The 27997-nt window shown below is 40.9% G+C and overlaps 1 protein-coding gene across 1 annotated transcript in view; it reads right to left on the bottom strand.

Annotated features, from left to right (window-relative positions):
• The window catches only part of ZNF827 (zinc finger protein 827), a 127224-nt gene that overhangs the window by 55660 nt on the left and 43567 nt on the right, over positions 1-27997 (bottom strand). Inside the window, exons 4-5 of the mRNA XM_014949965.1 lie at positions 14797-15280; positions 985-1218 (exon numbers count right to left, since the gene is read on the bottom strand). Of these exons, the coding sequence (XP_014805451.1) occupies positions 985-1218; positions 14797-15280 (718 nt within the window). The remainder of the gene's footprint in view (positions 1-984; positions 1219-14796; positions 15281-27997) is intronic.

The raw sequence follows: 27997 nt of genomic DNA, 5'->3' as shown, positions 1-27997 counted from the left end.
GGGGAGATCCTAGTCAGTTAAAGTCTTTCAGGTATAAATTTGAGCTCAAATTCAATGTTGACAGCATTCATTCAAGCCAAATTATTTCAGATAGGTTTGGCAGGGATCTCAGAAGTTACTAAACTTGTGAGCATTTATATTGGCACCTCCTGCGTGACTTTGGCATACTTAAAAAAATAAGTCTTGTCCAGTTTTGGAGAAGACTTAAGAACTAACTGATCTAGTTTAGGTGCAGCAGTATGGAACCCAGCCTCCCAGACCGACTTTCACATCTCGGTCTTAAAAACTGAAGTCTATTACAAGTTCAAAGCCTTTTTATAATTCACTTAACCTGTTGCCAGCAGGGAGAATTCAATCCTTTTACTTTCCCTTAAAGTTAAACCTTGACTCTGACAGTTAGACAAAGCCTAATTAGCAGAACATACACTTTTCTTTGACTCCCTCCAGCTGCAGCAGTACGTGTGTGTGTATACACACGCATACTGTCTACTTGTCTGCCAGGAGGGTGTATCTCTGAGGTGATGTAGGCAAGTTCAAGTGGTCTCCCTAACAGCTGCCTCAGTTTACACAGTGAATCTTTTAATTTTGAGTACAACCTATTGTCACAAAAAGTAAAAGGCTTTAAATGTCATCATTTATTAAGCCGTATCAGGTATAGTTCAGTACAGACACGCATTCTTATGATGTTAATCAAGTGACACGTGTGAATAAATTGGTATTAACATGTTTTGGTACATTTTAAAAATGACGATATCTAAAAACTACAAGGCATTATTTCTTTTAACTTATTCCATAGTCATTAATGTGCCAACCAGAGCACTGATTATTACATGCTACGGTGACAGACCAATCTGAGATGTATATGAACCTTTTCAATTGTTCCTTCACTTGCTACTAAAGCTAAACATATCTTCTGCAAGGTAACCCTCCTGACACACGTGAAAAATAATAAAGAAGTTGAATATTATTAAATGAAATACCTACCTGAGAGCTTCATGAGGAGCTCAGATGCTGCTTTGACTGACATGTCCTGCCTCATCACATTTGCCTGCGCTTCCTGTGGCTTGAGTTTCTCCTCAGGGACGTTTGGAGCTGAGGCTTCAGATTCCTGGCTGAACACATAGCTGGACTGAGACAAGGCTGAACTTGCAGCTTCTTCATCCTTAGGCTCCTCTTTCACTTTAAATTTAGGAGTCAATGGCTCTTTTTGATTTGCAGCTGTCAAGAGAAGGAAAGAAGTGAGACTTAATGAAATATGTAATATATAGTCATAGAGCATCTAGTAACAGGAAGAAACCATAACCTGAGAAACACCAGAGCAGGTACTGGAAGCAAGCATGTCAAGCAGTATTTAAGAAACCTGAGAAACACCAGAGCAGGTACTGGAAACAAGCATGTCAAGCAGTACTGAAAGGTGGCTTAAGGGGTGAACAAACTTCTGCATCTTTTGTTCAAAGGGACAGTTCTGAAGCACAAAAATCTGCATGTACCAGAGCTCAAGAAAACATCTTTTTTGCCCCTACTCCTCCTAAAAGCATACCCCTGGTCATTGGTTTGTAGACGTTCTACAGGCTTGACGGAAGTTTAAAACATCATTTTATATAAACGCAAATTTAGCAAAACCCATGGGTACTACATATTGAGCTCTTAGAACATGGAAGAGAAACAAGAGGTGAAGAGTAGAAAGACAGGAAACCTAAGAGGGGAGTAAAAGGGAAAAGAACAGCAAATTCTTATGTCCTGAAAGTTGGTATTTGTTAAGAAAGAGAACAGAGGGATTTTCAGAAGACATCTCTGCAGTGGAAGATGTCATTAGGGATAGGACAAGGAGTAACAGTTTTAAACTGAAAGAGGGGAGATTTAGATTAGGTAGGAGGAAGAAACTCTTTGCTCTGAGCGTGGTGAGGCACTGGAACAGGTTGCCCAGAGAAGCTGTGGCTGCCCCTTCCCTCTTGGTGTTCAAGGCCAGGTTGGATGGGGCTTTGAGCAAACTGGTCTGGTGGGAGGTGTCCCTGCCCAGGGCAGGGGGTTTGGAACTAGATGGATCTTTAAGGTCCCTTCCAACCCAAGCCATTCTGTGATTAGAACACTGTTTCAGGTTCTACATCCATTAAAAAAAAGAGCACGTTTAAAAATTAGAACACTGTTTCAGGTTCTACATCCATAAAAAAAAAAGAGCATGTTTAAAGTAATCCTTTCAAATGCTCCTTGTGAGCAGCTGCACAGTCTCAGAGAAGGGTACAGAGACCTTGGGGCAGCTTAAAATCTGGACAGTGAACAACGTTGCTATTGAACAGTCTTTCTGATACCCCTTGACGGTAGTAGATCCTTTGGACTGCATTTGGTTGAAGGGATAAAACCAAGAACACCTCTTAAACAATACTTCCAAACACAAGCAATACAAATTCACAGGCAGACTGCACGACAAACAGAAGGCTAAAGAAGTTGCACTATTTTTCAACAGCTCTTCTTATAATCCTTTACATCTGACCATCAAGAGATACTTTCTTCCCTGTCTCTTAGTGGCTTTTGAAGTTGCACTATTTTTCAACAGCTCTTCTTATGATTCTTTACATTTGACCATCAAGAGACACCTTCTTCCCTGTCTCTTAGTGGCTTTCTCTTGTCCAAAATTTCACTTTAAATTCCCAGTAACACACAGCAGACGACTTGTTCAGTGCCACAAACTTCTCTCACCTCTCTAAACCTCTGTCTCCACAAGTATGAAAGATAAAGCATCGTCCCTATTTTGTTATCTTTCTAAGCTCTCTCACCATTTACCCCACTACCTCTCCTACATATTTTCCTCCTTCCATATGACAATCCCCTGCCTACCTATCAGCTCATCTGCCTGACAGAGCAGATGAGCTGTCAAATCTCACTCGGACCATGTAAGAAGGAGGTACCCCACCATCGCTTTCACAGGCTGCAGCAAGGCATTAGAATCATAGAATCATAGAATCATTCAGGTTGGAAAAGACCCTTGGAATCATCAAGCCCAACCATCTACTCTACAAAGTTCTTCCCTACACCATATCCCCCAACACCACATCTAAACGACTCTTAAACCATCCAAGGATGGTGACTCAACCACCTCCCCGGGCAGCCTATTCCAGTCTCTGACCACTCTTTCTGTGAAGAATTTCTTCCTAATGTCCACTCTAAACCTACTCTGTTGGAGCTTGAATCACTTCCCTCTTGTTCTATCGCTAACTACTTGTGAGAAGAGACCAGCACCAACCTCTCTACAATGTCCTTTCAAGTAGTTGTAGAGAGTGATGAGGTCACCTCTCAGTATCCTCTTCCTCAAACTAAACAGCCCCAGCTCCTTCAACCGCCCTTCATATGATTTGTTCTCCAGGCCCTTCACCAGCTTCGTTGCCCTCCTCTGCACCCGCTCCAGCACCTCCAGATCTCTCTTGTATTGAGGTGCCCAAAACTGGACACAACACTCCAGGTGTGGCCTCACCAGTGCTGAGTACAGGGGCACAATCACCTCCTGACTTCTGCTGGTCACACTATTTCTAATCCAAGCCAAGATGCCATTGGCTTTCTTGGCCACCCGGGCACACTGCCGGCTCATATTCAGCTGCTTGTCAATTAGAACCCCCAGGTCCTTTTCCACCAGGCAGCTTTCCAGCCACACTTCCCCAAGCCTGTACCGATGCAGGGGGTTGTTGTGGCCAAGTGCAGGACCTGGCACTTGGTCTTGTTGAAGCTCATACCATTAATATTGGCCCATCCATCCAACCTATTTAAGTCTCTCTGTAGAGCCTCCCTATCCTCGTGCAGATCAACATTCCCGCTTAACTTGGTGTTAACTTGAAGCCAGCGTGCACTGCCTGCTGCAGAGAGCTATTTATTTCACAAACCCATGACATGAACAGGAAAAGCCAAGGAGCTGGCATATCACAGGGATGGTGATATCCAGCCAAAAGGGCAGGGTACTAACCAGTCAGATGAACCCAACAAAATCTGGCAATGCTTACCCGCTTAAGCCCTTGGTCTACTTTCTCCTCCAACTTACTTCACTGCTTCTTACCTACTCTCTGGTTCCTCACTTTCCTGACTTATTTCCTCAGATACTCCCCTTCTCAGCAGTGCCCCCTAAATCTGACTCCTAGAGAATCTGAATTCCTGCATCCAACTGTGAAATGCTCACCATCTCCTAGAGAGCTCAATCCTACAATATGGGGTACAATTGCCATCTTTATTGCAAACAGACACTTCCACTTACTACTTTGAGCTTTGTTCATTCACACACAGTCCATTGTTTTGTGATGGTTTGTTTTGTTGTTTTTTTTGTTTTTTTTTTTTTTAATAAGACACCCCATCCCTGGAAGTGTTCAAGGCCAGGCTGGATGGGGCTTTGAGCAACCTGCTCTAGTGGAGGTGTCCCTGCCCAGGGCAGGGGGGTTGGAACTCGATGATCTCTAAGGTCCCTTCGAACTCTAACCATTCTGTGATTCTATGATTACCTTGTAACTCAACAGTTTATATTCCAGAGTTGTTTGATTTTTCTTCTTTCTTACTGGTTGGCAAGTCATAACCAAATAAGATTAAAGCAAGTGGTATAAACAGTGTACACATAAGCAGCATGTACATACACATTGGTGCTATTCACTACTTCAGAAATTAAATTACCTTAACCATGTAATTTTTATTATGACCCATAAGCACTTTAACCTGTATTAGGAATTGTTTTTCCTTTTTTTTTTTAAAAAAAAAAGGTGCAAAAAGCAGAAACATGAAACACTAAAGCATGTTTTAATCATCCAAATACAAGCTAAGGTTCTGAAACATGCCACTCGAGCTGCAACTGATATCAAAAATACCTCCACCGGGAGCTGAGCGAAGCTGATAGAGAGCATTCTGCCTGAACTTTCAGAGAACCCGGAGAAAAAAACCTTTTGAATTTATTCATTTCAAGAAGGCATAAATTCAAATTTTCCCAGAAAATACAGGAAACGTTTGTCTGAGTGAAGAGGGAAAGACAACCCACTGAGAACAATCATTAACCTGGGAAGCCAGCTATGGATCTGCCCGTGACCCAGGGCAGCAAACAGGCTGAGAAGTACTACAGACCAGGGCAGCATTCGCTTCTACCATTTGAAATACAGAGCTGATATTAAGCTCACACACATTGATCTGTGTCAGTTTGCAACCATATACCATGGTCCGTTATAAGGCAGGTTAAGAGCAAAACCATCCATACACAAGTAGAATCACAGGGACTTTATTTCAGAATCAGGTGCTATAGTGTGCAGTGGCAGATGCCTTATGGATTTCCCCGCCACAAGGAGGAGGATCAAAGGGGGTGCTTTTGGAAGAAATGAGCATTTATTAAACCCTCGTATCACCAAGCCAAAACACAGCATCCACTTTGACCCAAACCAAGGGCAGTAACAAGTGGTACCTCTGTTCTTTTCATCCCAGGCTATTCTCAAACTCTACTGAGATGAAGCAAAGTTCTGATAGCTCAGAGAACCAAAAAGTCAAGGTAGGTCACATCTGAGTTTAAATAGTTTCATGACAGTGACATACCCAGAACGTCTTGAGCAGCCCATCCATCAAGTTTACCTCCTTTCCCATGTCTCACTTTCCCCTTCTTTCCCTACCCCACACATCATCTCTCCTACTATGACAATACATGCTGCTAGAAGCTCCCTCACGCTTCTGAGCCACCACTCGGGCTAACAATGCTAAAACTACGTTGACAACCAATCTACCAGCACAACATCAACCACAATCTAAACGAGCTCTTCATGAGATCTGTATACTCACTTTGTCCCTGTGTGTCTAAAAGAACAATGAGAAATATAACACATGGTCAGGGTCCTACAACCCAGAGGAAGCCCTTAGAATGTACATTTGTCAGTATTATGTGAAGGGAAAGAAACCCCCAACCTATTGTTCCTACCTATGTTGCTGTTTCTGCCTACCCTATCTGCTTTGCTTTGGATAAAAGACAGAACTAATAAATTAGGAAAGAAGTCAGGTTGTATTTCGCAAATTAACCAATAGCACATTCCCTGAACTGACCACACTTTCCAAAAATCAAAGCTTTTAATTCTAGACAAATCACAAAAATAGAAGAGTTATTTACCTTACTTTTCTTCACCCAGAATACAAACCCAAATAAAATCAGACAACTATTGGGCTACTTTCAACGCAATTGATTCAATTAATGGGTCTTTTGCTTCAATTAACGGGGCTTTTACTCTTTCTTGAAATATACTAAAGCAGGTTCCAAGGTAAATGAAGCCTAAATAGAAGGATAAATGAAAAAAGAGGGAGGTTGTCCAGTCTATCAGATCCATACATTAAATCTTAAAGGAAAAAAAAGCAACTCCAAATCAAAACACAAACCACCCCAAAACCAACAAAAATCTCCACCACTCTTGTCTCTGTCCCGTCTTAGATCCACCACAGTTATGAGCAAAATTGCTAACACATGGGAAATAGCAACTATGATGCATCCACTAATCATATTAGGGAGAACAATAAACACATGTAAGAAAAAACACTGCAAATTAGGGAAATAAAAGTTGACCGAGACCAGTTTTTCAAAAATTGTATGACCCAGGAATCTTCTAAAAATTAGAACTAGACAAGGATTAAAAAGATGATGTTGAAGTCTATTCAAGTATATTTGAACTACAAAGTTATTACTTCCTAGAAGGAATAACATCTTCTATCTACATCCAAAAATAGATACACATACATATACTTAATTTGTATTTAGCTTATATTCATATTCATTCTGAACTGCAATGAGAACAGACTGAAGGATGTGTTGCCTGAAGACTGAATCCAAAAAACCCAGCAATTTAATTTTGAAATACACAGCAAGGAAAAAAAAAGAAAAAGCCACCCAACAAACACAACCAACAGGCAGCAGTCTCTCAAGCAGGGTAGATAATTCCCCATTCCATTCCATACCCAGAAGAAAACAACAAACCAGATCATAGAAGATTCCAGATTGCTGATTTCTATCTTCCTGGAAACTGGAATAATTTGATCCATTTGGCAAAAGTAGATGATGAGAATTATAACACTTTCCTCAAACTGCCAAAGGCCACAAGAAAAGCTTTGGGCATCTGCCACTAATCTGAAACACTCTGGTAGAAGCTGCTAACTGCATCAGTCCACTTAGGAGGATTTCTAAATGCTCAAATTGTTTATAATTGAAAGAGGAAAAATGGACTGATTACTTCAAGCCAAGCTCAATGTTACAAGTCACAATCAGCAAGGAGTTGGTCACCGTTCCATCTGTCTGAGCAAAGAACATAAGAAAGAAAAAAGGAATCCACAACAAAAACGCTGCCTCAAAAGAGGCCACAAGAAAAAGCATCTACAGAGTCTGGGCTGAAAGGAACTGTGATGAAAATGCCACAGTACACTGCTGCAACATCATATTTTTTGTAAGTGATGCCTGACTACAGCTATGAAGATGAGAGAGAGCAGGTCAGCTGTGGCTGAGAGAAAAGGGACTGAGATCACATTCCAAAAGGCACTGCAAATTGAGCTGGTCTCCTTAAGATCTTGCAGAAAAACCTTCCTTTGTGATTCTCCTCAGAGCCGCCGTGGCAAGAGAACTCTGGCACGACTTCTACCTGAGGAAGAAAGGACAGTATTTTATCCAGGTCTTACTGGAGCTAGAGCATCTGAATGACACAGGGAGCCTTCCATTCCTGGTTAGTTCCAGCTAACTAATTTCCTGGTTAGTTGCGAGCTGCGGTGGTTAAAACAAACCATGGACCTTTGACAGTTCAGTTCCACAATATTTGGAAGACACATTTCATCAACACTGGACACCACTCTGAAGGCAGCTGCAGTCAATAAATGGTATGACTTGAGTCTTCTGCTATTTTCCCTCTAGTAATCGAAACGTGCAGGTAGGTGTTGGTGTTCTGCACAGACTATGGCTTGTATTTGATGACATTCAAGAACTGAGTAAGGGGTACAAGCACCGCAGAAGAAGCCACCAGTGAGCTAATTGCTCTGAAAGAAAAATCTATGCAATGGGAACCTGTTGGAGAATCTCCAGACTAAAATCCAATTGGGCTGATAAATTACGTTCAACTTGTTAAACACAGGGGCTGTCTACATGGTAAGCGGCCCAAAGGGAGAAATACTGTTCTTCTGTCAGGACAGACCACCTGGTCTCTTGTTTCTTTTTAGTGCCTTCTGCCCTGGAGCATTAATCTGTCCCAGTGCACCTCACGTTACCCAACTCTCCTGGGAGTGCTAACTCAACCACATCTCATTTTCAAAGCCCTCTACTTTGCCTTCAGCCAAATGAACTAACCTGTAGGATTCCAAGGAAGAGGGTGGGAGCTCTCAATGAAAAAGCTACTTATGACTCAAGGGCACTCAGTATTAAAACACTTCTTTTTATCAAAGCAGTGGAATGGCAGAATAGACAATCATGAGAAGTACGACGATGCCAAGACTTGCCACCTCTGGGCTTCCAGAGGCCACTTAAAACATGAGGTTTTCCAAAACATCTTGCTTAAGTATGTTAAAATTGTGTAAGCAGAAGTTAAGAAAAGGCCAGCTAACGATCCTGATGCTCTCTACGGCTGCTTTGCATTTAAGGAACTGCAGTTAAGCAAAATGAGACACAGCACTGGAGAATAACCAGTCCTGCTACTGTCCCCTCAAAATTTCACAATGTTCTAGTCCATGAATGAAGAAATTAGGCACTTCACTAAGGCAGCTGTAGGACCACACATCCCCCCATGCCCCAAGATGTGTGTTGTACAGCCAAAGTTCCACCAGCTAAACAAGGTTGCAATATCTGTGAAGACCATCTTCTCATTTCCAGGTAAAAATCAAAAAACCAACAGAATAGGTAAAATCCAGGGAAAGCTGGAGAAAAGAGAGGGTGGAGAGTGAAAGGAGCAAAGGGAAATTTGTTGCTGATAGGAAAGAATTATTTGCAGTATGGAAATTTCTTCTCTCTACAAAGGAACAGCAACAGAGAAGGGGAGAAACACCTCCAGACTGACCTTCATATTTGTTTAAGAAAAGACAAACCAAACCAAACAATCAGAGATGATTGAACTAACAATGTCTTCAGTTCCCATTTTGGACAGATGTGACAGAAAGGCTCACAAGCTTACACTTCTGTCCAGAGTAACGGTGTCAGCAGGGAAGCAAAAGAGCCATCAGTCTAGTCTAGTTTTATACTCCAAGTGTAAGAGTTTGTGTAGATATAAAAAGCTACATTGTAAGCACCGAGCTGGTCCAGAATCACATTCATGTCTTCTTTCAAGTTATTGGGCTGAGTTCACAAAAAAGCAGTTTGTTATCATGCAATTTAAATGACTGAATTAGACCAGAGTCTACGCTGCTTTATCTTGCTAAATTCTACATATTTCTTCAAGGTGTAAAACACGATGGGTATGATTTTAAGGATGTCAGGAAATTGTGGATGTAAGACACAATTTCCTGGATGTAAGCAATTGCAGAAAAGAGATTACAAGGGTGGTATTATATCAGTGGCAAAGATTAGTACAAGCTTTTATTTGCCCAAGTTTTAATTAACGGTGCTATTGCTCTTTTTCAGTTTTATTTTAAATTAAAGGTCTGTATGGAAATTATGAAAATGTGAATCTGGAGAGACACTTCAAAGAGAGAGCTTGATGACATCAGGGGTATTTACACTGACAGCAGCATTGTGGAATTCACAGTATTTTTAAATTAAGGATATGGCTCAATAATTGCCAGTCCTGTGTGCTTATATATTCTAATTGAAATTTTTCATTCTGGCATAAACTACAAATCCTAAATATAGGCAGCACGGTCTTTTCTTTGGAAGTTACTACACAAATACATCAATTATGACAGTTTAATTGGTCATGCTTTTATTTTAAATAAAATAGCTGTTTGAAGAGTTCAAGGCAGTCAGTTCAGTACTGTCAATGGCAAATGCTAAAACATTTCAAATTACCTGTGTTACCTTTAAGGAATGTAGTAGTTTTAAAGAGCCAAACAGGACAAAAAGTCGAAGTGTTTACTTAGCTTATCAACTAATATTCTGTATGTCTGGTGATTTCCTATTTCATTATTCCATTAATGGAATCAGCTAATAAAACACGAACGCGGAGTCCAAGTACGTTGGACAGCCACCAAAATCCCAGGATGGCATTATTTTCCAAAATAAATATTTGACTCCTCACATGTTGGTGACAGCATGTATGACTTAAACTGGGAGAAAACACAGTTTCTCATTTGTTTAACATGGCCAACCCCAGACTCTCAACATGTTCTCTCTCTTTCCTCCTATTTTAAAGTTTTTTTTCGATGCGAATAACTTGGGGAACATAAAAAGAACTGCAGAAGCAGGGCACACTTGGTAATATAATAATAATAAACATCACCACAAGACACCCCTTCTAGAGTGAGGCACATGGTGAACTCGGAGAGGTGGTAGAGAGAGGCCAGCAATGAAGTATGCTTTACAATTACTGTTTCCACACGGAATTCCTTTGAGATCAATAGTGCAGGAATCCCATTCATTCTGATGAGATTCATTTATTTTTGAATGTTATGAAAAGTAACTGCAGCACATAACACAGGCATAGTAATAACTTCACTACAGTGCACTGGCCATTGTAATTTGGATCACTGTGAAAGCCGGTTTTTATTACAAAAGAAAACAAGCCTTAGAAGTGGGTGGAAGGACAACAGTATTTAAAGACGTGTGCTGTATAATGTCTGCTGTTGAAACCTTTGAAACAGGAAAAGCAAATACTCTGCAAATTCAGATATGAATGCAGTTACAAAGTTTCAATGTGGAATTAATGGACTGGGGGAAGAAAACATTCTGGCAAAGCACTGATGCAGCAAAGTACTCAGGCTACTTAAGGCATACAACCAGTCCTACTGAAATAAGGGGGGGAAGATTTGAAGGTAAAAACGTTCCCCTGCTTAAATAGTCTTCTGTTTATTTGTTAAATATCATCTGCTAATTGTCTTTACAAACAATAACCCTTTCTAAATTAAGTAAAATTTCATAGAATCCTTTTAAATTTCTACCTTAAACTAGGACCTAGAGAACGGAGTCAGGAAAAAAATATCAAGGTTTCTTCTTATTTTTAGATTTACATTAGGCGATTTTTGTTATGTCTTATTTCATAAAATAGGTAACTAGAAATCTATCTGGCAATGAATAGCACAGAATTAGGGCCGAAAGGATCTCAAAAGGTCACCCGCATCACTTCTAAATTAAGTAAAATTTCATAGAATCCTAGAGAATGGAGTCAGGAAAAAAACATATCAAGATTTCTTCTTATTTTTAGATTTACGTTTGGTGATTTTTGTAATGCCTTATTTCATAAAATAGGTAACTAGAAATGAATAGCACAGAATTAGGGCTGAAAGGATCTCAAAAGGTCACCCACATCAGTATTTCTTTAAATCTAAAGCTCCCCTAAGCCTGTCAGAAAAAAATTGAGAGGCCATTTTGAGCAGCGTCATCACAATTATTTCTGACCCCCTTGAAATCAGGTCTAACTTTGAACATCTGTAAGTTTTTTCCCCACTTTGCTTCTCTACAGCTTGCTGGTTTTGTTCAGCTGATATTTCTTGCAACTGCTTCTGGTGTCCTACATTTCACGGAGATACACAGATCTAGTCCATCTTAGTGCCTAGTATGGGATCAACCGTATCCGACAGGTAGTTATCTAACCTGTTCTTGAAATTCTGCACTGCCAGAGATGCCACAATGCCTCCAGCCAAACTATCATAGAGGTTTAACCTGCCTCAACTTTTGGAAAGATTTTCCTAATGCCAGCTTAAACCCCACAGCAATATAAACTTGTTATTTTTGTCCTAATTACAATGAATTACCAGCAGGTTATTTCCTTCTCCTCGTGCAGACTTTTTAATGCATTGAAGGCTCATTAATGACTCTCCTTAGTCTTCTCTATAGGCTTCACAACCTCACTCCCCTTTTATCCATCCTCACTAGACATGTTTTCTAAACCTCCAGTCACTTCTGCTGCTCTCCTTTGAAGTCCTTCCAACTGTCCACACTCTCCATAAACTACAGTGCCAAAACCTTGGACCTCAGCAAGACTGAGAAGAGCAGGACTGCTTCCCCCTTCTTTGATGCTGTTTCTCTCTGTATACATCCCAGTAAAATGACTGCCTTTTTAATAGCACTATGATGGTTTAACCCCTGTTCCTTTCCCACAGAACTGTTACCTAACTAGTTGTTCCTGGGTTTGTATTCGTGCAACTGTTTGTTGAACGGCAGCACATTTTTTACAGATCTCTTGTAGACTGCAAACTACTTTCCACACACTGTTTACCAACCACCTGACATCTACTTCATCTAGACTAGAAAGGTACTGCATCACGCAATCAGAAATAATACTGAGAGTCAAGATTATGTCCATGCCTGTTAAGACTCGATTTAAAAATTCGTAATAGTTAATAAGCACTGATTTCGTACCATCTTTCAGGCAGACCAGATAAATTTCTGGAAATTGTCTTAGTTCTGAAGGGAGACAAGCACTTCTCTGAGTCCCACGCTTGGAAAAAGAAGAGGTTGCAACTGCCCAGAAATGAAAACCAACAGGCCCCGAGGTCTCCCATGAAACTGGGAGCATACAAACTGACACCAACCAAGAAGAAAAGCAGCGATAAACATTGGCAAGCAAAAATAAATGTTCATTTAAACCATCAATATTCAATAAGACTAAGTGCCAAATTCTAAAAGTCTATATATCTATCTACTGCTCCCTTCTTAGCCACAAGGCCTGTCAGAGAAGAAAATTAGATTGTTTTGACATAATTTGGTCTCGACAAATCTGTGTTGGCTGTTACAATTGGCATATACAATTTGAGATGTCAAAAGATTTATATCATTGAAAAGGTAGGGCCAATAATTGAAGTTCTGATGGGTCTAACAAGACAGTGTCGTAATAAAGAAATCACTCAAAGGAACTTGGTTCAGCACAGCAAGCAGTCACAAAATTGCAGCTAATACTTAGCCGACCTGCTCAAAGAGAATTACTTCTATTTCTATTCTAAATTTGTGCATGCTGTATGGAGGAAAGCATAAGTTAAATGTATATAACACAATATAAATCTCAGGAGAAAAGAAATTCCTTTCCTTTTAGCATTGCTCTTCTGTTGTAATAAACTTGGTGACTGGCAGTACATTTTAATCCAAATATGCACACATACAAAATTGCAGATACATCTCACTCCCCCAGTGACTTTATAACATGTTGCTAGGTAACAGTGCATACAAGTCAGGTTTCAAGACCTTTAGTAAGTCACCATAAAATAACTGCATAGGCCTTTTGCATGAATAATGTACATTTGTATCCTTTTTCTGATGCCAATAGATCAGACGCCGAAAACATGACTGTCTGCCAAACTGTAAACAGCTCCCCATCAACTGCTACATGAAAAACAACACATCAAAATGTTGTATGTTTTCTCAGCTTTCAGGCCTTCCCCCCTTTTCCTGCTTTCTCCTCTCATCCTTGCAGCCATCATAAGCACTACTGTCTACCGGTCAAGTACAGTTGATGTGTAGAGCCACTTAGTGCACATCAACCCAAATTTAAGATAGACGTCGGAACAACAACATATACAGGACAACTATCAGACAACTCAAAAATCTGGATTTCATATAGAGCCCAAATTCAAAACTCAACTAAAAAAATGTCCAAGCAAATCAAAACAGAATAATCCTCGCTGATCTTTTATCAGTCATAATAATAGATTATATCAACAGATATATATATATTTTTTTTTTTAAAGGGGAGGTTTCTGTGGCTTCCAAACCACACTACAAACCATCTGTGCCAGCCTATTTCACCTCCTGCTTGTCCTCAGCTCTTTTCCATTTTCCTGGTTGGCTCCGTGAAGCCTCAGGCTTGATTTCGTGTGTTTACCCATTCTACTTGATTCCCCACAGAATGGCAATCCCAGAGGTACAAAGGTATGGGCATATGAGGACAGCAAGCCTTTCCAAAATAAATGGCTGTGCTTTCATCAAGGCTACGGCACGAGCACAGAGCTAATTCCTCAGTTTACCTGACAACAAAGTTTGAAGTATTCAGTCAAAACAACAAAAGAGCACATAAAATATAATAGATTCACCCTAAACACATCCTCCACTTCAGAGTTTCGCATATGAACATAATTCTTACAGCAACAATCTGACAGTGAAAGAAAACACAATAAACACATGCTTTGCATTAGATGTGGATTTCAGTTAAAAAAATAAAAAAAATTAAAAGCTGATCATGGATCTCTAAGGCTACCTTTTTTTTAAATGTTAATAATCAAGAAATGCAGTAACATTCATACTTCACACCTATTTACTAGTTAGACCTCAAATACTACTCTGAAAAGAAGGTGACCAATACTTTATGGATCCTATTTAACAGATGGGTAAAGACAGAGAACTTAAGAGCTGAATTCTCTAACATGCTGGGCACTTGTGACTCTCAGAGATTTCAAACCAGAGCTACAGGTATTCAGCGTGCCTGAAAAACACACCAAATGAGATTTATGAACATGAAAGCCTGGATAAAAAATTCTCACTCCCAATCCCAGTAATTAACGGAAAAATCCCCCTCTTCTCTCACTGTTTCCCCTCCTCCCCTCCATCACGCACCTCTCTTTATCAAAAGAAACAAGACATTAGAAGTTAAGAAGTTGCAATGTTTTTCTCCCTGCAATTCCATGATTTAGCAAACCCAAGGCAAAGTGTTTCCCAGCCCGCAAAGGAGCAGCTGACGCTGCTGCTTGCTGCTCAATTACCTGACAGCTTCATAAGAAAATCTGATGCCATCTTGACAGAGATGTCTTGGCTGAATAGTGCTGATGCTGTATTGGCCACAAAGTCAGAGGAGTCTTTCAGCTTTGTGTTGTTGGGGGCTCTGTCAACAGTGCTAAGAGCAAAAGGTGCAGCTGAGATGCCATTGTCATCTTTGGGCTCTTCTTTCACTAGTAAAGGTGGAATACCTCCACTAGGCTGCCCAGCCACATCAGGTGTTTTAGCCACAGATGCTGATCCCATAAGGTCAGGTCCACCTCCTTCCCTCTGTGGTCCCGGGCAGGGGTCACTACTTAGCTGTGGTGACCCCTTCACCTCAGTTTCTGGTATTTCCTCCTTCACTTTGGATTCTGTCCTGAGGAAATGTTGATGGCAACGCATGTGGAGTTTCAGGCTGAAGTGGCGGGAGGAGGTAAAAGGGCATAGCTGGCATTGAAAGGTCTCACCCCTGTCTTGGTGCTGATGAACCTGGGTCAAGAGGTGAAAGATAAAAGCAGGTATTAAGCAAAACAGTTTATTACAGTTTACTAGCATTACAGAAATCTCAACTCTACACTTCTCACACCATTTTTTTTTTTTAAAGTTAACTAATGGGTGAATTCATTCTGAGCACTTGGAAAGAGGTCAGGCACTAAGAACAGTAGGATTCTTTCACACATAAGTCAAAGAATATAAACATCAGACTCAACTAAAAAAAAATAAATCAGGAACATCTGTTTTGCAGCATGGAAATGATGAAGTCTGCTTTGGATCAAACAAAGTCCTTACAACTGGATCCTGATGACCCGTCACTGCGTAAAAAGACTTCCAAGCTAGAAGTAGTAGCTTTCTTGATTAAATAACAAACGAACAAACAAATTCCTATCTCCTACGTGTTCTGCTAAGCATGAACCTTGTATGCTACCTCCTAAATAACAATTGTTCAGAGCAATCCAGCAAAACACCAACCTGCACAGCGATGTCCATCACTGATTCATCTATCACCAGAATAAAAACACAGCACCTGGCAATACCAAGGCATGACTGAAACAGTTTGCTGCAAATCAACTCTATCAGAAAATAAACAGCACTGTTATCATAAAACACAAACATGAGACATGGTGTTTGCCATTTATTCTATTTCATCAGCCAATTAATGCTCACAGTTAATTTTACTGTCCTCATATTCTGACTGCAGGCTCATTCTCATAGAGACTGCATTCTCCAGTATGACTACAATTATGCTGAGCCCAGCATAGTAGCGGCAGGTATATTGAAAGTTTTTCCCCTATAGTTTCAGAAATTGATTTTAAATCCTGACAGGCCACTCCCTGCAGATAGACTGGCAAATACATACAATTTTTCCTTACTAATTGACAAAAATGCAATAAGGACAAACTGGCACCAGACTGAGCTCCACGCGTTCATTTGCAGTTGTGACTCGAGTTGGTTGGAAACATTTCAGTGAAACAGATTTTGGTTGGAAAATGGCAATTTGTGTAACGCAAAATATTTCACCTGAATCACGGAGAGGTTTGATGAACTCTTGGCAAACAAGGCACGATTCCCTTACCCCACTGAGTGGCACTCTTCCCCCCTCTCCCTGGGTTTGGCTCAGAAGCAGCCAGCTGTGCCAGGGATTCAAGGGTCGCTGCTGTAGCCCAGGAGTCCAAAAGCCCTGAGAGCTCCAGCTCTAGTGACAGCTCAGCTCTACACCAGGAAGCCTGGAAAACCTAGCTTTAACTAAGGCTTTCAGCATTTTCCCGTTTCCTGCAGTGCTGGGATTTAGATCCTGAGAGTCCTGGTGCAGAGCTCTGGCTTAACAGCAGCATTTCCCAAACACAGCTCTGTCAAAATTCAGGTTGGAGCTTCACAGAATGATAGGAGTTGGAAGGGACCTCTGGAGATCATCTAGTCCAACCCACCTGCCAAAGCAGGCTCACCTACAGCAAGTTGCATATGATCATGTCCAGGCATGTTCTGAATATCTGCAGAGAAGGAGACTCCACAACCTCCTGGGCAGCCTCTTCCAGCGCTCTGCAACCCTCCAAGTAAAGAAGTTTCTCTGCAAGTTCAGATGGAATTTCCTGTGTTCCAGTTTGTGCCTGTTGCCTCTTGTCCTGTCGCTGGGCACCACTGAAAAGAGTCTGGCCCCATCCTCTTGACACCCACCCTTTAAATATTTATAAGCATTGATGAGATGCCCTCTCAGTCTTCTGCAGGTTAAACAGAACCAGACCTCCCAGCCTTTCCTCACAAGAGAGATGCTCCAATCCCTTGATCAACTTCATAGCCCTTCACTGGACTCTTTCCAGTAGCTCTTTGTCTTTCCTGAACCGGGGAGGCCCAGAACTGGACACAGTACTCCAGATGTGTCCTCACCAGGGCAGAGTAGAGGAGGGTGTAGATTTGGCCTGATTCATTTTCTAAGAGGAATTCAGTCACAAGGTCACGTCCAGCATTCTCAGCTCCACATACACAGGACCTGAATTCAGGTCTGCTAAAATGTGATGCTGGGAGACATCCATCTTTTAGCCCTTTTTTAACATTCAGTGAAAACACATTTCATTAGTGGTGATTAACTTTTCATTCAGTAGTTGTTGAAGGACTCTGGAGATTCGGTATTAAACAAACAGACAGCAAGAGAGAATTTCTCTTGGCCAGCCACTTTCCAGAATGACATTCCTAGTATCGTATAAATATGACAAAGTAATTCTGGAATCTTAAAATTGCACCTGACAAGAAAAAAAAAAATAAAATTGGAAGCTAATGCTAACCTAAGACAGTTTAAAGCAACAACCATGCAGAAGAATAGCAGCACAGTAAATTCTAAATATTAACAGGTTACACCAGAAATGCCAACCAGATTGCCCGTCTACCCTACTGGAAACAGGATCATCTGTGAGCAGAGCAGTGTGTAAGCACTCTTCTTCATGAAGAGCACCAAGATGTACTAATGGTAGCAAGCACTCTCACCATGGCAACTTTATCTCTTACACCCACTGAGATTCTGTGTGCCAGGGTTTCTTCTCCAGGATCCCCTTCAATCAACATTTCCCTGCCTACAGATTTAACCACTTCTTCTAGAGACCCCTTATCACAACCATCGATATGATGCCTTCTGAAGGCTGTCACTGCTGCAGTTGGGTGGCAAAGTGTGTGGGAGCCCACCTTCTCTTCCCAGGAGCATGGCATGCCACCCCTGCAGTATCTTTTGAGAACCGAGGAGAATAGGGGGGGGGACTGATTCATCTGAGCTGGAATTTTCTCCTGCTCACAGACAATTGCAGCATCCCTAATGGATTTCTCATAAAATAAAATATGTTTATAACTCACAGGCAAGGAATGACAGATTCAAGCCCAATATTTAGAGTTTTGAAAGGAAGAATTTTTGATCTACAAAAAAGCCCATATGAAACAACATCAAGCCCAATATTTAGCTCCCAATGTCCTGGGTCCAGTCCTACCATAAGACATTAATTTTCAAAAATAAATAATAATATTTATTTTTAAAATGGAATGCTATTGGAAATAGAAGCTAAGAATTAAAGTCCTTCTAAAGGAAAAGCTACCCCTTGTTTTCTCATTTGACAGCAGCTAAAAGAGGCAAGAATTACCATCCTATGTTATTCGGAGGGAAAACTCAAGGCAGTGACTACTTGCTGCAGAATAAGAAACAAGAAACCCTGTAGAGCTCTAAAGGTGGCCACAGGGGAGACTCAGGTCATGCAATGTTACAGCCCAAAACTATAGAATAGAATGGTTTGGGTTGGAAGGGACCTCAAAGATCATTAAGTTCCAACCCCCCTGCCCTGGGCAGGGACACCTCCCACCAGACCAGGTTGCTCCAAGCCCATCCAGCCTGGCCTTGAACCCCTCCAGGGATGGGGCAGCCACAGCTTCTCTGGGCAACCTGTTCCAGTGCCTCACCACCCTCACAGGAAAGAAATTCTGCCTCATATCTAATCTAAATGTCCCCTCTTTCAGTTTAAAACTGTTATCCCTCATCTTACGTTCCCTGATAAAGAGTCCCTCACCATCTCTCCTGTAGGCCCCCTTTAGGTACTGGAAGGCTGCTATAAGGTCTCCCCAGAGCCTTCTCTTCTCCAGGATGAACAGCCCCAAATCTGCTGTCTTCTCCCTCCCTGAGACAGGGAATAGCTCTTGCACTGTGCTAATGCTCCCCAAACCATCAGATGTCCTCTCTAGACTCAACTATGCTGTTAATCCACAAACCACAGATAGGAGACAACAAGAGGGCAGCTGACAGGTTTTCTCCAAGATCCCATTCTGAGCCCAGCTGGTGCCAGATTTGGATCTCTCAATTACACTGCAACAAACTATAGTGCACAACCTGCTTCAATAGAATAGTTCTTTCAGAATCCCATAAAAATGATGTTTGACTTGCATCAGAAACAGTTAAGACTCCTACCTTCTGAGTTTATTTTATTTAACTGTAGATATTCTCCTTAACAGTGCAAGTACTTGTATCATCTTTATTTTAATCCTTACAGTCTTCCCAGTCTCAAGTGCTATTTCTCAGTTCTAAGTTTTTCCAGTGTGTGCTTGATACAACATAGGCAATAATTTTCAACTTAACCATACACTCCTGTCCTGGTTTGAGGTAAAACAGAACCAACTTTCTGTTCAGCAATTTCACTTCTTAGCTAGGCCTCTTCTAACTCTTTGAAATTAACAGCGTATTGTGGAGAAAACTGTTCATTCTCAGAGTGATAAGACCAATGTTTATACTGCATGCCAAGGAATGCTATGCAGAGAGGCTCTTGCTTACACTTATTGCCATAACAATCAAGGTCAGCTAATTTCATTACTTGCCCCATGGGAGGGTTGGAAACAGAAAAGCAGAGGGGTCCCACCTGCAGGGAGGAGAGGACAGGACAGGTGACCCAAACCTGACCAACAGGGGTGTTCCAGCCCATCTGCCCCATGCTCAGTGTAAAAGCTGAGGGATCAAAGGGTCAGCTCTTTTTTCTTCAATGGCCAAAGTCTGAAGAGCACCCTGTCTGTTCATCTGCCTTTGATCCTGACCCATGTGTTCCTGACTCCAGAACTGGAATCTAGTTCCCATCTGTCGCTGAGTCTGGTCTGGGACCTCCCCAGTACCTGCTGGTGACATCCTTCTGGGAGCTTGATTTGGTTTTGTATATTTTGTTTCTATTTCATTATTTCATTTTTATTTTAATATTCATATTTCGTTAAAGTAGTTCAGTTCCTTCTAAACTCATAAATCTCTTTATATCTCCCCCTCCTCTCCTTGGAGCAAGAGATGAGGGGGGGAGCATCTGTTGCTGTCAGTGTCCAATTTGGCCTAAACCATGACAACTCTTTACCAGCTTTAGGCCTAGTTTGAGGATTTGGGTCCAAATTATCTATTGGTCAATTATTTTTTCTTAAATTCACCTTCTAAACTCATAAATCTCTTTATATCTCCCCCTCCTCTCCTTGGAGCAAGAGATGAGGGGGGGAGCATCTGTTGCTGTCAGTGTCCAATTTGGCCTAAACCATGACAACTCTTTACCAGCTTTAGACCTAGTTTGAGGATTTGGGTCCAAATTATCTATTGGTCTATCATTTTTTCTTAAATTTGTTTCTTCGAGTTTCTCTTGTTGCCTCCTCCTTCTTACATTACAAGAAAGAAGAACAGAAACCGTTCAATTTATCTTCTCTATCACATGGCATTACTTTGATCACGCCTCCTTTCTATATCTGGCAGTCCTATTCTTTTCAGCTTCTTTCTTCGAGGGAGTTCTTGCCATCCCACTAATCATTTTCATTACCAGCTTTTAAAATCCCTTCTATTTCTGATACATCTTTTTGATGCAGTGACCAGAAGTGAGTATCGTGAGTGGCAGAACACCGTATGTTAATAACAGCATTGTAATATTTTCAGTGTTACTTCTATTTCATTCTACAGACACTGAAATATCTAATGTACATTTTAATCACTGATGCTCATGCCAAGAAAGGATTTTCATTGAACTGTCTACAACAATACTCAGAGACTTTCCCTGAGCAGTTACAGTTCATTGTATCAGCCAGCCAGGTGCATGATTAGACTCTTGTTTCCAAGGCACAGTACACCTTGTATTTGTCAACAATAACTTCATTTGCCCCCTTGTTTATCTGTCAGCCAGCCTCTTTTTATTCCCTTTCAGGCTTTAATCTTGATTCATGCACATAAGGTTGTATCGTCTACAATTCTCTTACCCACAGTCATCATTTTGTGCTGATCACATTTGCTAAAATATGCACAATTCCACTCTTGGTAATGGCACAACCCTCTGTTAGCCTTTTGTCATACTTTAAAAATTGCTAATTCCTTCCTACCCTTTGTTTTACTGTCTCTTGGTGAATTTCTAATTTGCCATAGTACATCACGTTGCTTAATTTATTTGGCAGCTTCTCACTGAGAAGCTTTGCCAAAGGCTTTTTTAAAGACCAAATAAATTTCAACTGATTCTTAAGTCCATAATTTCCTGACATGCTCAAAACATCTTAGCAGAAGAACACGTGATTTTCTTTTACAGAAACCACATGTCCCTGTGTATCACATCATTTGTCTCAGGCTATTTTTTCTGTTACATTTTTTGTTGACATACTAACATTTCTGGCATCATAAGCAGTTTCTTGAATCATCTTTTCATACTTAAAAGCAACATCCCTGCTGATTTACCAGCTGATTTAAGTCATGGAAACACACACTGGCCTGTAGAGATGTACAGCAGCTACAAATACACAGGATTCCACCTACCAGGGTACAATGGGAAATAAGGGTGAGGGAAATGGTGACACAGGCACATCCTGCCAGTTTATACTACTGGTGTGGTAGATCTTTTCTTTTCCCCTTCCTTAAAGTTGGGGTAATGCTTTGCACAGACTCCTCCTCCTAGTTACGAGGCACAGGAAAGGAAGGACTGGTATTCACCTTTCTTTTGTGGGACTTAACACAGTTTTTTGGTTGTTATTTTTTAAACACTCAGAATAAGAGGAAGTGTTTTTTCTGAGAACCTTCATTGCCAAGCAAAATCAAAACATAAAGGGGTTGCGATTCTCAATCCATTCACTGCTATATTTGCTTCAGGCTACTCAGTCTTTACTTAGTTTCTGTAACAGAATAATTACTTTTTTTTTTCTTTGCCTGCTGTAGGTTTTCTTTTTCTCACCATCTTTCAAGTGGATTAACATTTCCATAAGAGGGGCATCTGTTTGAACAACTACTGCAATCAACAGCTACTACAACCTGCCCATTCAGCCATACCTGCCTACTCACTGATTTTTTGTGTTTGGTTGGGGGGGGAATTTATTTTTAAATCTCTTTTAGTAAAATGCCTTCTGTGTCTGCATTTGAGTACAGCTGAGAGGTCTCCATTTCGCATCTATCACGTGCCCTCTGCTTTTTCATTTCATGCTCTCTTCTGACGAGTCCCCTCATTTTTCAAGTATTGCACTTTCAAAAGTTTAGTGCTATAGTGCTAGTTTTGATATGATCCTTCCCCTCAGGACACATACATTATTTATACAGTATTTTCTTTTTGAAACTATTTCCTTGCTTTGGCTGAAAGTAAAAGGGAAAAAAAAAAAGCCTCTCTGCAGGGCTAGACCAGACTAGGTGTTCCAAAAAAAATTTTTGGTACTTTTCTTTAAGATTTAAGGTATCAATGCGTTTCCTGTCTTGCCCTTGTCTCATATGCAAAAAGTGACAAGAATAAAAGGCAGATATTTGAAGTCACTTGTACCTGAGACTCAGGGCACAGATTTTCACTCGTTGAAAAGCTGTGCAAGTTTGCATTACCTCTCCTTGGCTGAGGGGAGATAATGGAATCACAGGTGCCTCCCAGGGCTCTTTAAGGTTAGCTTAAACCAAACTAAACAAAAACCCCTCCCATAAAACACAGTCGACCTCCTTCTCCCAGTATAGCGAAGATGCTTTAAAATAACCTGTCCTGTGCTTCACTAAAAGGAATTAGGAATGCTTATTCGGTTGTCTAACCCTAGCTGAGGAAGAAAGAGGGAAAAGGAAATCACCAAGGGATAGTGAGCACCTGGCTACATTCTTCAAGGACTTTCCTAATTCCCACTATGATGTAATTAATAGCCTCTCCCTAATCAGGAGGCTGATTACACAGTATTATTAATCTGAGATCTCATTGCATTGTCCCTCTTCAGAAGCAACAGAATCAAGAAGGCCCTGTGGTTGAGCATCACCTGACCTGCCTGCCATTGCATCTAACTCTTCTGTTAAACTTTATCTTCTCTTTCCTCATTTTCTGTCACACCATCACGCTTCAGCACGTGTTCACAACGCCAACCTTCTTTTCCACCGCTAAAAGAGCTGGCTCACCCATTTCTGCCTTATGTCTATATGGCAGCACAAGGAACATTTATAGATATTATTTTTGGCTATATGCTCCTCTTCCTCATCCCCCCCTTCCAAGAGCTCAGGATAATATCCTGTTGCTTTCTTGGAACGTATCTGTATGATCTCACAGCTTACCCGTCCACCAGTTGCTGAGGAAGATATGTGCATGATCCAAAGACACCAATTGGCCAAAGTCTGACTGATGCTTGTGGTATTGCTCTGAGGTAAATTTAATCCCTGCTTCCCTACCAGGAAAAACAGAAAAGCCTGAATACATCTTGCTGAATTACACCACCCCTTTCTGTTGCTTTCTGCAGAAATAATACATAAGATACTCTCTCAAGAAGAAAACAACATATATATATGTTTAGATAAACAGAGAGAATGACTCAAGCACAACCCTTGCTGCCTGCTTGGGCAAGACACCTCTCAGTTCTCCTTTTATTTTGTCCAGCTTCATGTTCAGTATTCTCAGCACCCCTGGAAACCACATTATGATACTGGAATCAAGTCCTGTCACGCTACCTCCAGATTCCTGGGAATAAGGGCCAAAACTTGTGGTTATGCATGTGCTATAATTTTTCTCCAAAACAGACTAATAAAATCCTGTGCCGCGTCTATTTTAGGACTTTTCTAAGGTGCCTATCACTGTGGAATCTAAATGCCAAAGAACAATTATAGATAATACTGCGTGCCTTAAAAGGCAGTCTACTCAATCTCCCTCGTTCGTTGTGTGTCTGTGTGGAAACTTCCCTCCTGCTTCCCTTCTTGCCTTTCACTTCCTCCCCTCCAGTTGTGAGCTGGTCCTGGCAAAGTGCCCTTATCGGAGGGACGCTTCATCAACATGGTGGGTAGCACATGTAGATCTGAATACAGTCAGGGCTGGAAGCAATCCAGCTCTCTGCTAATATTTGCTCTAGCAGGGGACAAGACACCAAAAACGTTGGCAATGTTGTATTCTGGGCCAATCAGTTTGACATAATTACCATAAAATTACACAGTGTTTATATTATATAGTTATTATTCATTAACCTAAGGATACACAAAATAAGGCAGGCCCATATGGAGACACACACAAACCACTCATGGAAATTAAATCCCTAAATGACTCGTTTCATTGGAAAATGCCTGTTAAGAACCTAGAAAAAAAAGAAGAGGTGCTTCAGCCCAGGCCTATGCTGCCGAGGAGGAAGCAAAACCAACACTATTAGTTTTTGAGGACTGCAGCTGGACAAAACACCTCAACGGGTTTTGCTTATCATCCTTATCAGTAGAACATAAACCCTGAAAACCAAAAAGCAGCATAAAGGAAAAAAGCTTGGCTTGTGATAGCATCCTAGAATAAAAATTGGCTTACAATTAGTGCCAAACACCAGCCTAGTACCCTAATTTTGAGTAGCCTTTATGGTTTTGCAAACATGTGTCTTCACCCACAGCCACAGTTGACTCATGCGGAGGAAGAGAGGGATGAAGAGCTAGAGGCAAGCTCTACCTTCATGGGTTGCCTGCCAGGAAAGAGATAAGGATCCTAGGACAATGAAGAGAACTGAAACAGAACGCTACATCCTAAGTAGCTCCCAGCTGTGCTGTACCATTTCTGATGTGTATTCATTCCAATTTGAATACCATTGGCTTACGTGTGTGTCAGATTTAAAAGAAGCACTTTTTTAATAATGACAAAACAAATCTGGTATTTTTTATCTTATCAATTTAAAATTTCACCAAAGGGAATTAAAATTCTATTTGACACTGTTGGATGGATGACTAACATGCCCCTACCTCAATTTTGATGTGATAGAAAATATTTTTACAAATGGCCTACTTGATTGAGAAAAATGCACAAAACCCACTGAAATTAAGGTAAAGCACTACCTTCCAGATTCTTGTACTTGTGATTCTTTTCATCTGTCCATAAAACTATTAACAAGGACAGAAGACCAAATGCAGGCCATCTTGTTTTGTAAGACAATTCCTTTCATCTTAAATAGAGAGCAGTTTTACCAGCCAAGACCACTGGTCCATCATGACCTGCACGACTGGACTGCATCGACTGAGGAGATTTCAGATCTTATCTCCACAGTAAAGCTAGAGGAGACTGTAATCTCTCACCCTGCACATCAAGCAGCACTGGGCCTGACTGACTTCAGTGATATCTAACTGGGCATTACTTGGTAATAGTTACTGTATCACCAAATAATTAAGACTACATTCACCTGTTTGTAGAAGGGGTCTGTTTTAAGATGATGCGGGGTCAGTTAATGAAGGGGCTTATGTTAGGCAGGGCACAGAAAAGAGCAGTGATAAACTCCCTAATTTTCTCCATTGTACTACCTGTGACCACCTATGGAAACCACCATGCCAAAAAGGAAGGGATAGGTCCTCAACCTGCAAATAATAATTCCAAATAGGCAAAAAAAGCAGAGAACAAGAATTTCTGCAGGGAACAATAGGCATGTCCTTTCCAAAGCAGGGGACAATAATAGGTCTTTGCCAGGGAATAGCAACCTTTTAAGTGATGCATACATCTGTGCAGGCTGTCAAAAACTGAACACAAAAAGCCCCTTTCTTATCATGCTGTGTTGCCACTCTTTCTACTCATCTACTCAGGACACCTATCTGTGCCCTCTAGTCAACACGGGACACCAACTCCTAAAAGAAAGAGCTGTAAACACTAAACCTACTCATACCTGACAAGAATGAGCATGATGCACCAAGAACACCTGGGAATGATGCTTTGGTCCACAGAAAAAGAGTTAAAGGCTAAGCCTTCAGATTTTAGGGGGATGATTTCAGACCCAGAAAAGACCTAAAACCAGCAAGAACTCCTGTTGCCATCAGTGGAATAATCTGAATCATTTACACTGAAGTGAATAGTTACTTGGGTGTGAGCAAAGTTTGTCTCAGATTCTTTAATAGCATCTATGAAACCTTAATAGGCATGTCCTTTCCAAAGCAGGGGACAATAATAGGTCTTTGCCAGGGAATAGCAACCTTTTAAGTGATGCATACATCTGTGCAGGCTGTCAAAAACTGAACACAAAAAAAAACCCAAACCTTTCTTGTCATGCTGTGTTGCCACTCTTTCTACTCATCTACTCAGGACACCTATCCGTGCCCTCTAGTAAACAGGGAACACCAACTCCTAAAAGGAAGAGCTGTAAAGACTAAACCTACTCATACCTGACAAGGATGAGCATGATACACCAAGAACACCTGGGAATGATGCTTTGATCCACAGTAAAAGAGTTAAAGGCCGAGCCTTCAGATTTTAGGGGGATGATTTCAGACCCAGAAAAGACCTAAAACCAGCAAGAACTCCTGTTGCCATCAGTGGAATAATCTGAATCATTTACACTGAAGTGAATAGTTACTTGGGTGTGAGCAAAGTTTGTCTCAGATTCTTTAATAGCATCTATGAAACCTTAACAGGCATTTCTGTCCCCCTCCACACCAGCCTGATACTCTGTTACACACATTTGTCTAAACCAGACAAAATACTAACTATAATAAAACACTTCACTGTTGTTCTAACACTCAGCTGCATTAATAAGGGAAATTTTTTGCACTTCAGCTTCTTCGTCCACGGGCTAATGGGACAGGTACCATTTTCACTTCCCCAAGCATGTTCTACAGCTTGCAAGGCTTTGTATGTTGCAACCAGCTAAGCAGACAGAGAGTTTCTTTACATTTTTATATTTTTCTGTATCAACACAGATGTTGCTTCCTTCAAATGTCATCTTCAGTTTGAGCCTAAAACTTGGGTTGAGTTAAAAGCACATTTTAAACTTAGTGGAAACATTTGAAAACAAACCATTACAATATAACCTGTCATTTATTTTGTTTTGGATCCTTTGCTGCCAAAAAGTTAAAACCTACAGTGAGAAAAAAGTTAACACTGCAGGCCTGTCCATAGCTACAGAGATACTAGCTGGCATCCTGAAAAGCAGCACTGCTGTGTTTGCATGGTGTCACATCTCAGCTAACATCCTACTTCTGGTAGTTCCAGGTCCAGAACTAGATCCTTCACAGAGAGCTTGTGCTGCACCACGTTGACATAACCCAAGGCAGTTTGCACATCAAATAAAAGGGAAAGGCAAGCAAAGGGGAAGAAAGTTGTTTCTCCCTCTTTTTATGGTCTCTTTATTTAAATAAAGGCATCGTTAGTAGTACAGCTAGGGAAATTTTGTTCTTGCAAATGCAAAAGGTTACATTGATTATTCAAGTGTTTTGATTGTCAGTAAACACTTCTCTTACCTTCATGTGTGATTTGAGATTGTCCTTGCGTGCACAGCGAAATGGACAGAGCGGACACTGATGACTTTTCAAACCTGTATGAATCACCATGTGCCGTTTCCAGTAACTCTTCCTCTTAATAACCAACCCACAGATTGGACACTGGAAAGGTTTTCCTCCTTCTTCTTCTGAAGCTTAGCAAAAGGGGGAAGAAAAAGAGAGGATCCGTTACAGTCACTTGTCAAATACTTTCCCCTTGTAAACATACTCAAGATATTATTTTTCAATGCTAGAATTTCATCTGCAAAGAGACACAGCAGTTAAACAACAACGGGTACCAGAAAAATTTCAGTTCCTCCCCCCTGCATATCCCTTTTTCCCTTAATCTAGTTATTCTCCCTCTGAGAAAGGTCACCATAATTTATAAAGGTTAATGTCCCAAACATCCTTTAGCTAATCAGTAGGGGATGGTACTTTATCTCACCTGGTCCTAATGTTCCTTATAATTTAACTGAACTGAGATGGATGTCTCTCATAATCATCACTTTGCAGCTTCATTTCCTATCAAAGGCCAGTTGTAGCAGGGTATGGAA

The sequence above is a fragment of the Calidris pugnax genome, unplaced genomic scaffold (genome assembly GCF_001431845.1).
Source record: "Calidris pugnax isolate Ruff unplaced genomic scaffold, ASM143184v1 scaffold42, whole genome shotgun sequence".
Lineage (NCBI taxonomy): Eukaryota > Metazoa > Chordata > Aves > Charadriiformes > Scolopacidae > Calidris > Calidris pugnax.
Note: the sequence above shows the minus strand (reverse complement) of the source record. Positions and strands in the feature narration are given on the sequence as shown.